The following is a 13,630-nucleotide window of genomic DNA, read 5'->3' as shown; positions in this document are numbered from 1 at the left end:
GCATCAGTTAGGTTAGACACTGTGGCGGAGAATCTAACCCAGAAGGTTTGATGCTCCAGCGAAGATCTGATCCCAGCCTGCTGCTTAAGTACCAGCTGATCTCATCAGTGGAAACTGGAACACCTGTGGAGGAATGATTAGTGGCACTGCCCAGAAGGCGGAGCCAACCCCAGATCCTCACACATTCAAAGAATGCTTCTTGAAAACTGTAGCTCAGTAGGACAAACATCTCATTTTTTTGTAATTTATTTTTTTAATCAGCTTTTTCTTTTTCATTTTGCTAAAAGAATACAGCCACTTTACTATTCTGGGATAACAACGTTATATATATGCACACACATATACACACACACACATTAGTCATGGCAGCACAAGAGCGAGCCCTCCGGACAAAAGCAATAGAGGCTTCATTACACACTAATAGTTTTTTAGAACATGACCAGCATATTCATTTATTACAGATGTAGCCCTCATTCCTTGAAGAATGTATTTTGGTTATTTAATTTAATTATCATGACAATACAAACTTCACAGCCCAAACCAACAAATGGGTTCCAGGTTAGCTTTGAGTAGATAATATTGCAGTTTCTTTACCATGTTTTAATCCATCCATCCATCCATCCATCCATCCATTTCCTTCACCTGCTTCTCCATTCGAGGTTGCAGGGAGCTGGTGCTTACCCCCAGCAGTCACTGTGCAAGAGGCAGGGTACACCCTGGACAGGTCACAAGTCCATCACAGGGCCACATAGAGACAAACAACCATTCACACTCTCACTCACACCTAGGGACAATTTTAAGAGTAACCTAACATACATGTTTTTAGTCTGTGGGAGGAAACCAGAGTATCCAGAGTAAACCTACATGTGTACAGTGAGAACATGCAAACTCCACCCAGAAAGGCCCCAGGCCGTGAAATTCTGCAACCTTCTTGCTGGGAGGCAACAGCTGTAACCACTACCCTGCTGTTCCACCCGTCATTTTTTAATGTTATTTAAAAATTACTGGCCATGTTCACAGAAACTGGCTTTCTCTTCAAGTAATAAAATTATCTAATTTGACTTAAGGATTATGTACAAGATGATTTTGTTGCAGCTTTATTTTAAGACTACATCACAAAAATGTCTTAGAAGGAAAAAAAGTCTTGCTGTTGTAAATTTTAAAATGAAGCCTTGTTTACAACTTTAGCTATAATATAGCTTATTCCAGATGGGTTGTGTGGAAAGGTGTGATGGTGTTGTGAGCAATTGGAGAAGGAGTTAGCAGTGGTGGTTAGCCACTCTAAACCAAAACAGCTGAACACACGGTTGAAGTATTCCACACTTTCACTTTATTTCACTTCGTTCATGTGAAACCAGCTCTCCACAGCACTGAGCTTGTTTTATCCTCTCATACATGAGAAAAAGTAACAAAACTGATCTTCTTCTTCTCTTCTTCAAAAACACTACTCGGTACAAAACCACAACAAAAGAAAAAGCAATAGGCACCCCCTTGTGGTGACACCCACTCGACTCTAGGAACCAAGCAGTAAAATGACTGTTACAAAGGTTATGAAAAATAATATTTCACCTGTTGTAGATGACTCTTTGAACAACCTTAGTTTAAAGAAGGACATTTGTCTGACTGGATTGATGAGCTAATGGCTAGTCTAAATGGGACTAAGAAAAAACTGGATTGCTGCCATTAAAATAAATATATATATCCAAGCTCATAATTTTCAAAGCTATTTATGTTAACACTATTTTTATAAATATTCAATTTATCAATCAGTTTCACAATAAATACCCACTTATCTACATAGAATACCATGGTTGTTTGCATGTGCAAATAGTAGCGGCGGCAGCTAGTGATACAGTATGCATTGCTGTCAATTTTATCACAGAAATGCCATTAGTTGTTGTTTTTCTCTCTAAATTTTGATTTTTTTTGTTTGTTTGTTTGTTTGAAATTGCATGGCAGACTGGATAAAAGGATTCCAAGGGCTGTATGATAGTCAATAAATAAACTGCAATATTTCAGCTTTGCTTCAAAATGTTATATATATATATATATATATATATATATATATATATATATAACACTGCATTCATGGTTTTGCCCTGTAATGTTTCACTATTTTTTAAATATTACAGAATTATCTTGCTAATATGTAAGTGAATATTTTTGTCTTTTTATCTGTATGTAGATGATCTGCAAATCTATCTGCCAGTTTCTCCCAATTCCTCACTCAGTCTAAACTCCATTGTCAGCTGCTTAACCCTCTCAGGCTCAAAATAAGTTTTAGTAACAGGAAAAATCAGATATTTGGGGAAATTATCATCTGAGTAAAATAAGGCTCATAAAATATGAATGTGGAGTAATTAGGTATATGCAATTCGCTGTTGCAAATCTGCAACGCCTGCCTTGAGAGGGTTAAATGACATTAAGCAATCCCTCCAGGATTTCACGGGCATTTTTTGTGATTGTTGCGGGCTAAAATGCCTGATTTCGCGGGGCATTTTCCTAAAAGTTGCAATTTTTTTTTTTTTTACTAAAATCAATAACAAAAACTATCATTTTAAATATATAAACCAAAAATACTTACTAGTTTTGTAAGAGAATTACCAACAAACATTGACATTATCAAAAGGTGCTTTATTTGAGAACTTGAGAACTAACCCTAACCCTAGCTTATAAACTGACATTCATGACCAGTTCTGGATTGTTCCTCGTCTGCAGCTCTCCTCACATGTTTTGCAGACACAAAGTGTTTGTCAAAGGATGACTTGCGTTTATGTTTGATGATTACACTGCAGGACGTGCAAAACAGCTTCCACCCACTCTCCTGCAGCTGGGTAGGAAACTGTTTTGCGCGGTCCTTTGCTGAAATCATTGTGGGCAAATGTGAAGCATTAGCGCACATTTTCGCTTATGTCGCTCCTCCTGCATTCTCCCGGCATTCTGATGTTAACAGGATGTCACGTCATGTGTCTTCTTCGTGAGTTATTTGGGTTTTTTTTGTATTCCACACTACACAAACCCACAAATAAGACACTATACCGCAGAAATGGTGGCAAATCACTTTAGAAACAATAAATGTTGGGTTAAAGTTGTGGGAAAGTTGCAGTGTTTTGGGCAAAGTTGCAAAAGGTTGTGATTTTGCGGGTTTGCTTGGTTTTGCGTTAATAGTTGCGATCGCAACATCGCAAAATCCTGTTGGGTCTGATTAAGCATTGACTGTCTCAAAATTTTCTCCACTTAAATAATGACAAACCTGAATGGATTTCATTTGATCTTCTAGTAATTCATGTAACATGAAGACTCCCAGCCTAGGCCTCCCACTTCAATCAGGTGGTAAAAAATCTAGGTGTCAGGTGTAGTGGAGACAAAGGCAAATCCAGAGTGCAGACTCATTTAAAATAAACTAAATTATTTAAATAAAGAAAATATATAAAACAAAAGCTAACGTGGCAGCAAAAGCTAAACAAAAGCGGAATGATAACATAAATAATAAATAAATAAATAAATAAACCCTGGTAACGGGACTAGAGTTCTAGCGGACAGCCTGGGCACCGTCCGCTGCAGAGCAAGAGTTCAGGGGGATGACCCGGGCGCCGACTGTGGGACTGAGATCGGCACAAGAGGCGGCTCTGGAGACGAGACTGAGGGTGCTGCAGGCGGCCCTGGAAAACGAGACTGAAGGTGCTGCAGGTTGCTTAGAGAGCGACTCGAGGGACACAGCGGCAAAGGCTGTGGTGGCGTCTGGCTGATCCACCGGAGAGGCTGTGGTGGTGTCCGGCCGATCCACTGGAGAGGCTGTGGTGGCGTTTGGCCGATCCACCGGAGAGGCTGGGGTGGCGTTCGGCTGATCCACCAGAGAGTTCGCCGGAGCTGGAGACCTCGCCGACGGCAGAGCTGAAGACCTCGTCCGCGGCGGAGCTGAAAACACCGGAAGATGCTCAGGAATCTGTGGAGTCGCTCTGGGGACACTCTTATGCTGTGTTGGAGGTTTAAAGGCCAAGCAGGTTCCCCAGAACTGAGTTGCCCTCTCCTTTTCCTCCACCAGCTTGGGCGACGGGAGAACCTTGCATTCTGCTTGAACCTTGCTCTTTCGGCGACCCCGTCGCCGGGAGACCGGGAGCTCAGGAGACAGTCCTGAGCTCCCGGCAGCAGCCACAGGAGAAACGGAAGGTGCTGCTGCAACTGAAGACACGGAAGGAGCAGCAGCCACAGGTGCCCAGGAGGCAGCACAACCCATTGCGTAGTCTCTCCTGCCCCCACTGAGGATGTTGTCCATTCCCGGGGATGTTTCCAGCCTCCCTCAGGAGTGAAGCTTAACTGTAACTTAAAGCTTAATAATCCACCAGCCCAGCAGAGCTTTACAGTCTGCTGGTCAATATCTGTTGGAGGTGCTTCACTCAAGATGCAAACAATGGGGGGACCGGTCCTTTTCTGTTGCAGGCCGAACAGCCTGAAATACTCTTCCCTATGAGTTGCGTTCCATCCCTGATCTCATTCTGTCCAAAGCCAAACTTAAGATTTAATTTTTTAAAAGGGCTTTTGGTTCTTATTTGTTTTATCTTGTAAAGCACTTTGGTCAATGCAGGGCATTGTTGGAAGGTACAATATAAATAAAGTTTGATTGATTGAATTCTTCAAACCTTTTAAAACTGATTGTTGTGGATAGGTGTAGCTTCAGATCACGTGGTGTTGGTAGTGATTATAGATCACCTGTTGCTCACCTGGTGCTTTTTAGAGAGTGGGTGATGGGGGAAGTCTACTTTTTGCTGACCGCTTTAAGCTTGTACGTTTTTGTCTTTGATCACTGTTTAAACCGGCGGATCCGTTTTTAATGCTGCCTTTAGACACAGATTTTTGTTATATGTTCTGCATAAAAATAAAACATCTCAACTGCAGCGTGGATTTAAGTTTTGATCAGCTGGCGCGTCAACGAGGATTCCCCCTATTCAGCTGCTCAGCGACTTTGTTTGACAGTCACTAATACTGATGATTTTAACAAAATGACTATTTGAGTCACTTTTAATTCACAAGTTGCTTTGAGAAACAAAAGACAAGAAGACAAAAATGGAGCTTAACAACTTCAGTCTGATGCTAGGTAAAAGATGTTAATTGCTACTAGAAAAATATCTACACAAATTATTATGCAAATAATATTTTCTCAGCTTTTCCAAAATTACTTATATGAATGGCAGTCATTGTAATTTTCCAGTCATAATGTAATTGTCCTCTTTTATGCTCATAGCAGCCAGAGATGCAGATGTGTTCTTTGCAGCATGAGACGGTGCATTATCATGCATGAAAATGATCTTGCTGCAGAATGCACAGTTCTTCTTCTTGAACCATGGCAGGAAGTGCTGTTTGAGCCCAAAACATTACTCCACCTCCTCCTTGTTGGCGCCGTAGCCTTGTTCGCACGGGGTGTCCATCAACCAGCCATCCTCCACTCCATCCATCTGGACCATCGAGTGTTGCATGGCACTCATCAGTGAACAAAACAGTTTTGAAGTCAGTCTTCATGTATTGTTTGGCCCACTGGAGCTGTTTCAGCTTGTGTGCAGTGGATAGAGGAGGTCGACAGGATGGCCTACGCACAACTGCAAGCCTCTGAAGGACCCTGCATCTTGTTGTGTGGGGGATGTTGGAGGCACCAGCAGCTTCAAAAACTTGTCTGCTGCTATGACAAGGCATTTTTGCATTTGCTCTTTTACCCTGACATAATTGCCTGTTGGAAAGAGTCCGCATTTTTCCCTTATCAGCACGCACACGTGTGTGCTGTGAATCAGCTACATACTTCTTGATTGCGCGATGATCACGATGAAGTGTCTTGGCAATGTTGTTTGTAGTCATGCCTTGACCTAAACACTCCACAATTTGTTGCTTCTCAGCAGCCGACACATCCTTTTTCTTTCCCATTTTGGCTGAAAATGTAGGCTGCTTAATAATGTGGGACAGCCTTCTTAAGTAGTCTTGCCTTTAATTGGACACACCTGCCAAACTAATTAGCACAGGTGTCTGCAATTGCTTTCAATGATATAAGGAGCCCTGACACACATCACCATCAATGAGTTTAGCTGACAAACCAAAAAAGTATTACCTTGTCACTCCTAAACACTTTTTGCATAATTTGGAACACAGTGTATGTAGGAAGTTGTCAGAGTGAACATATAAACATAACTTCAAGTGGGAAATAAACAGAAAACCGCTTCAATTAAATGATTTGAATTTTTTAAAAAAAGCTTTTATTCCTTCATGTTTCTTCCTCTATAGGCGTATCGATGCCCATTCCAGTGATTGGCCTCCACAATGAGGACAAGGTTTTTGTCAATGGCAGCTGTGCCCTCAACGAGGAGCGCTTTATGCTGATTGGTTCCTTTGTGGCCTTTTTCATCCCACTGGTCATCATGGTCGTGACATACTGCCTCACCATACAGGTAGGGTTTAGTGAGCCAGTTTCTTCTGCTGAAAGACCATTCTTACCTTTACTTACTTTCCTTTCCCCTCATTTTGTTTGCAGGTGCTCCAGAGGCAGGCCACAGTCTTCCTGTATGAAGCTAAGACTTCTTCCCAGCAGCGTTTGAGCACACCAGCAATCACAATCACACTGGAACCTCCAGCATTACATCTTCCTCAGATCAATACAATCGCACATCCAGACTCACAAGGTAAACTCTATGCAAGACTGCAGCAGCTGAAATATTTTTCACAAATGCATTTACACTCAAAATGAAGTGTAAAAACCAAAGTTAGTTATAATTTTATATTTTTACTAATGCTGACTCACCTTGGTATTTTAGGTCCTGTCCACACTACACCCAATTTTTTTTAAAGACTGTTATCTTCTGCTGCATTTGCACCTTCCACAAACTGGGTTTTTCTTGAGAAATCTTTTCAAGATTAAGAAAAAAAAAACTTTGTTGTGTCGACAGCAGAAAGAATTTTTTAGAAATTATGTCACATCCTGATTTGTGCATGTGGTCTAAAAACAAAGAAAACTGGAGGTTTTTACCATTCTTTTTCTGGGTCTCTTGCACTATCCTGATCCTGTCTCCATCAGACTTTAGTTGTGTGCTGAAATCGGCAATAACTGAGAAAAGGTTACAAACTATTGAAAAAACAAATCAAGTATAGGGTAAATTCTAGCCAAGCTAAGAATGTTCTTTCTCTGTATTTATTTGCTGTTAATGAGGATGTTCTAGTCACCTAGTGGTCCAGCATGGGTATTTCAATGTTTCTGTTAAATTTAGACACAGACAAAAACATGGCAGTTTAAGAAAAACATTAACAGACTAGTCTAGATAAAGCACTTATCTCTTTTTCTTTTGTTCATAATCGTATTACTAGAAATAGATTAAAAAAAGACACAAAAAAAGACTGATTGCTTGGTGTTTTTTGATGCATAATTTATTTTGTCTTTCAATTATAAAAATGTTTTTACTGTAACTTAGCATCAAAAATATGCTGTGTGCAAAAATCTTGTTTCTAATATCATCTGGTAGACTCAGCTGGTGCAGCAGCTTAACAAACATAACAAGTATAATCAAAACAAAACACTGCAAGTCCCATTCCCTTTAAATTGTTTTAATCCTGCCAAATAACAAAAAATGGGAAAATGAAAAAAAAAAGTTTTATATAGTGTGCAACTGTTCATATGCAGCATTAATAAATTTATTGTTAATGCAATGGTTGATATGGCACACTAACTTCTGAGGAAATTATAGATGGCACTCATCATCAGAAAGATTGCTGACCCCTGGAGTAGAGCCACTGGTCCTTCACATGGAAAGGAGCCAGCTGAGGTATGTCAAGCATCTAGGATGCCTCCTGAATGCCTCCCTTTGGAGGTTTTTGGGCATGTCCCACTGGGAAGAAACCTGGGGGCAGACCCAGAATTTGCTGAATGGATTATGTATCCTCTCTGGCCTAAGAATACATTGGGATCCCCCAGGAGGAGCTGGAGAGTGTTGCTGGAGAAAGGTTATGTATGGGTTTCTCTCCTGGCCCTGTTGCCTCTGCAACCCGACTACCGATAAGTAGTAGAAGATGGATGGATGGATGGATGCTTGATGTCTTCTATGCCTTTCCACAAAATATCAACAGCCATTTTGAACAGAGAATGTACATCTTATCTCGGATTTCTATATTGACAGCAATTTTCTTAGCTTAGTCAGATTGTTATCTTTAAATTTGTACTTTGCAAAAGTACAAACAATGTTTTCTGAATAATATATACATTTTCCGTAACAATTTAGTGCTTTATTTCAGTTTTATCTTGTTTATGACATTATATCATAATCATCATTTCAAATTATCTCTTTTTATTTCTTTCATGCAGAGTTAAAGCCCCCACCCCTCCAGAGTAGGCGAAATATACTGAGCTGCGTGAAAGGTGCAGAGCCCAGCATTCTACTCAGCGCTTCAACCTCAGACAGCATCAGCATCATTCCCAGCTCTGAGGCAGCGTCACAGCTCAGTTCTCCAGCTGCTGGGCCAGGGCGGAGTGATGCCTCGGGTTGCCACGGGAGACGGGGGATGATGCAGGCCATAAAGAATGAGAGGCGGGCCTCAAAGGTGAGAATAAAAACTGAAGTGAGGCCAGAGCGTTAGTTGATCATTTCAGACACAAGATATGTGTAAAACAGACATAAAACAAAAATCATCCATCCATCCATCCTCTTTACCCGTTTCTGCATTCCGGGTCACGGAGAGCTGCTGCCTATCTCCAGCAGTCACTGTGTGAGAGACGGGGTGGACAAATTCAATTGCAAGAAATTATGTACATTTTTACATTGAATCACACTGTATTGTTATATATGACACATTCAGAATTATACATACATAATTCTAAATAAATTGTGACAGTTCCACAACATTCCTTGAAAAAACATACTTTTTTCATCCATCCATCCATCCATCTTCTTCCTCTTATCCGAGGTCGGGTCGCGGGGGCAGCAGCCTAAGCAGGGAGACCCAGACTTCCCTCTCCCCAGCCACTTGGGCCAGCTCCTCCAGGGAATCCCAAGGCGTTCCCAGGCCAGCCGAGAAAAGTTGACATACTTTTTTGTCACAGTTATCTTACATAGTGCCCTGATCATGTTTAAATTTGATCACAAGTTACTCTCTTTTTTTGTTTCCAGTTAGTAACAGTTTGGTTTAATAGGTCACAAAAAGTTGTATCTCACTAGTTGACAAATGGAGGTGTGGTCACAAATACACCAAAAACATTTTTTTTCAACTTTATTGCAATTTTGTTACCAACTAGTCACCAGCAAAAAATGTGGATTTCTTAATCCTAACCAAGTGTGCCTAATTCTAACCAAACAACAAAATAAAACAAAAACTTTATGAAAGAATGAAGAAGAAACTGCCTTCAATTTGCACGTCTGCTATAGTGCAGCAAGCTGATAAAATGTCCAAAAGAGTAACTTTTAGAAACAACAAGTCCTAAAGTTCTGGATTCATTTTTTTTTAGTTTTTTTTAGGTTCTCTGCTGCTGAATATATTTGAATAATCTCTTTGTGAGCACAAGGATAGGTGAGTTTTTCTGACGCAGATGTTTCCTTGCAGCAAATTTCAAATGTCTACTCCAACATATTTAGAGCAGCTTATGTCTCCTGTTATCAAATCCAAGCAGAGACTTTGAGGAATGTCAGAAAGTTTGGAGTGCTGCCAGAGAATTCAGCAGTGCTTCAATGAAATTCACATACGTCTTGGTTGATGGCATATCCCTTCTTTTTCTAACAGTGATTTTTTTCCATCTGCCCCTAAAAGAGGAGTGAGAATATTTTTGCCAGTGTGTGCGTGCATGGGGGGTGCATGTGTGTGTGTCTCTGTTCGCCAAAAATCTCATGAACCAGTAGATGGATTATTATTATTATTATTATTATTATTATTATTATTATTATTATTATTATTATTATTATTATTATTATTATTATTATTATTATTATATAAAGTAATTGTTTGATGAACATCAACAACTGAATAACTTTTGGAGTTAACCCAATTTAAAAGGCTACCACAGCCAGCTTACCTTAAATAACCCCAAAAAACAAAAAAAATTGCTCAGTCAGTTTTACATAAATTTATCTAAAATTTGATTTAGAAATAGCAGAGACTGATCCAAAACACATATTCTGAGGTTTAACAGATTTCACATAACATGTTTAAAATTTTACACAACACTATTTGGATTCAATGCTGTTTGTCTGATTACAGAATATCTCATGAGCTGCTGGGCAGATTTTCATTAAGCTCTCAGGAAATAATCATGGGATGTACATCTACAGCATTTGGAGGTAACCAAATTTAAGATGGTTGACACAGGCAATTTAGTATAGTAAACACAAAAATGACTATAATTCTGTCAGTTTTACAAAAATTGTTCTAAAATTTGGTGTAGAAGTAACTGAGTTCTATTCACAGCACATACACCAAGTGCAACTTTTTGAGTGTAATCTTTATTTAAAACCTTAGTTATAACTTTTTCGGTCAACCTTGTTTGCCTGTTGGCAAAATATCTCATGAACCATATGACAGATTTTATTTAAGTTTCTCTATTTGCTTTTGACTCTCCCTTTTTTGTCTTTTGAACTTTTTCTTCTTTGTTTTATTTATTTTTTCTTTAGGTCCTTGGAATTGTCTTCTTCCTCTTCCTCATCATGTGGTGTCCATTCTTCATCACCAACGTCACTTTTGTTCTCTGTCGTGGTTCCTGCAACGAGTCGCTGCTTCATGACCTCCTCAATGTCTTTGTGTGGGTGGGTTACATCTCCTCTGGAGTCAACCCTTTAGTCTACACCCTCTTTAATAAGACCTACAGGAGAGCGTTCTCAAACTACATCAGGTGCCAGTACAGCGTTGGGCCCAACGCACCTGGACAGGGTTGCAAAACCCTGCCTGGCCCGTCACAGTGTCCATCACATGCCGTTACTCCTCTTCTAACAAGCAGTCACGGAAAAGCAGGGGTAGATCGCAACAGTAACTGTCGGAACGGCGGCAGGGGAGATAACGGGAGGCTGACTGTGGACCCAGAGGACACGACAGATGACGGGACGCAAATCGGATTAGTGTCACAGAGTCTGTCCGAATTCCACAATGACGGCGCATTTTCAGAAATGGAGCCAGAAACAGACCTGGAGCAGGAGATATCGCTCATCAGCTACCCTCCCTCCAGAGAACACACAAGCAGCGTGTGACTGCATGCTTTCTCTTTGTTTTGTGTTCTTTTTAGCCTGGCTGAGCAGCACTTTGATGGTCTGGTGTTTGTAGACCACCAGCCCCTTTGCACTGGGGACTCTTACAGTGAGAGGATTAGTCTTGATGAAGAGCCTCATCTCTACTCAGGCGTGCACTACTTTTAGCTACATGGATGGAAAATAAACAGATGAGAAACAGATGAGAAAACAAACTTTTTCAATGTGTTTTTTTTTTATTTAGCCAAAAGTGTTGGTTTTTATAGCATTAATTAAAAAGGGAAGCATTGCTCAAGCTTTGAGCTGTATGTAGATGAGTTCATCAGTCATGAAACGTGGAAACTGAGGTATAGACTGAGTGAAATAGCCAGTGAAGTGCTTACACTTTGTTAAACTGGTATGAAGTCAAGCGCCCCTCCATGGAGTCCCTTTGATGCAGGTCACAGAGTTGAGCACCAACCGTGACGCCAACAGTGTCAAACTACAACTTCAAGCCCTCCCTGAAAGTCGAAATGCAACCGGAGCTCAGAAGTGACCTAAACGCACTTGTGTGCCAGTCAAGCTTGACGGCAGCAGTCATGAAATCTGTCTGAGTGAACTTCTTTTCAAACCATTTAGCTGACAGAAATAGGATATTTCTTCAAAAAAAGAAGAAACTTTCTCAAGGCTGCAGTGAAAGTTTCCCTGAGAGGAGAGAGATGAAGGAACGTCCAACCACCACAGCCCTCTGGTGGACCCACAGTGCCATCTAGTGGTCACATAAGTCCTGGGTTGGCCCTGAAGAATGCAAAGAGCTAAAATAATAATAATAAACAATTAGCACAGCTTCTCACCCCACACAGCTGTCAAATTCTTGCTTCTGTTGGTCAGTACAACCACTTAAGAGAGCATCAAACTCGCAACTTCCAAATGTTTCTACTCAAATCCACCAAGAAAATTTCAAATGTAACTAAATTTTTTTGACAGTGCACAACTATTTTGCAGATTGTCTTTATTTAAAAGAAAGGCATATAATGTTTATTTTTAACTCAAGTCCTTCTTATCTGTCATGTATTTCTTCAGTTCGCAATCAGTGTTGATAATTAAACATTAGAGAACAGAGTTAAACTTAATTTGGAAGATCTACCTTTGTGGAAACCAGTCTGTTTTTTCTATGAGCTAAAGCATGAGAATTTACCAAGTTAATTAGTACAAGCAATGCACAAAAATGAAGTGACAATACCCGCCTTTTTTGTTCCATGAAATCGATATGTTAGCTGATCATACACCTAAATTAAGTTATTGTGCAGTTTATTTAAAAAACAACAAAATACAAGGGCATTGTACACTCTGGCTGAGCAGAAGACATTCCAACACAGACACACACATATAAATTACAAGGGAAAATAGCTGTTTAACATATATCTATATGTTTTTTGGTTTCATATAAGAATATTCACATTTTCCCCAAACATGAAATTCCAGCTGTTTTATATTAAAAATCCCTCAGCTGCAGGGTTTTCTGTCATGCTGCAGGCTAAAATTAGCTTTAGATGAATGGGGAAAGTCAATGAAGAAAAACGGGAACACTAATGTGTTTGTATATTTTCCATTTTGGTGGAATCAAAAGTTTCAACAGATTTTTAGATAGTCAAAACAGTGTTACATGAATGCTCTGATGATAGTTTTTAAAATGTAAGATTTAGCTGAGTTGTATTTTGCTGGACAGAATCTTCATCAGACTCTCATGTATGTCTAATCAGAGCGACCAAACACTTTTAAAATTCCAGCTCTTAGATAAAACACAGAATATCAAAAAGCTAAAACTGTCAAATTATGGCAGGCCAATGGTTCTTCAAACATGTCATTCTGATGTTTTCTACCATTCATCAATGTTTTTTCAGGCAGACTAACTCGTATATACTGTGTCTCCGTCAGCTAAGACATCTGGCTGACAGAAGATGACATATGATTTAAATTTCAGTGATCAAAATAAAGTTTATTAAAAAATATCTACTTTTCAGGCCCTGTGCACAATGCTCCAGACTTTTTTTAACTGAGTTTTTCTTCTGTTTGAACATCCTGTCCACAGACAGACATAACTTTTAGGGAGAAAATTTTCAGATTTTTAAAAATGCATTCCAAGTTGGAGAATTTCATTTTTGGTGTGCTCAAGTGGACTTGAGGTAAAGAGCTTATTAGAAACGATAATGTAACAGCCTATTTCATGCATGCCCAGTATCATTTTGTGCTCTAGAAACCAAAACAACAATGGAGACATTTTTCCCTTTTTTTCCTGCTTCAGTCTCATTTTATTCTGTTCCCTTCACCTTCAAACTTTCTTTGTGTGCCGAAATGAAAAATAACCGAGAGAAAACTGTAAACACTATTGAAAAAAGTGAGTTTTGGGGGAATCTTTTTTGTATTTTTATTCCAATAATGTGAATGTTCTCATGCGC

The 13,630-nt window shown here is 39.7% G+C and overlaps 1 protein-coding gene across 1 annotated transcript in view; it reads left to right on the top strand.

Annotated features, from left to right (window-relative positions):
- Positions 1-13,330, top strand: part of htr2cl1 (5-hydroxytryptamine (serotonin) receptor 2C, G protein-coupled-like 1) — a 377,534-nt gene extending 364,204 nt beyond the window's left edge. Inside the window, exons 6-9 of the mRNA XM_037976347.1 lie at positions 6,268-6,431; positions 6,515-6,662; positions 8,333-8,568; positions 10,626-13,330. Of these exons, the coding sequence (XP_037832275.1) occupies positions 6,268-6,431; positions 6,515-6,662; positions 8,333-8,568; positions 10,626-11,195 (1,118 nt within the window). The 3' untranslated portion in view covers positions 11,196-13,330. The remainder of the gene's footprint in view (positions 1-6,267; positions 6,432-6,514; positions 6,663-8,332; positions 8,569-10,625) is intronic.
- Positions 13,331-13,630: the final 300 nt, after the last annotated feature.

The sequence above is a fragment of the Kryptolebias marmoratus genome, linkage group LG7 (genome assembly GCF_001649575.2).
Source record: "Kryptolebias marmoratus isolate JLee-2015 linkage group LG7, ASM164957v2, whole genome shotgun sequence".
In the NCBI taxonomy this organism is placed as follows: Eukaryota; Metazoa; Chordata; class Actinopteri; order Cyprinodontiformes; family Rivulidae; genus Kryptolebias; species Kryptolebias marmoratus.
Note: the sequence above shows the minus strand (reverse complement) of the source record. Positions and strands in the feature narration are given on the sequence as shown.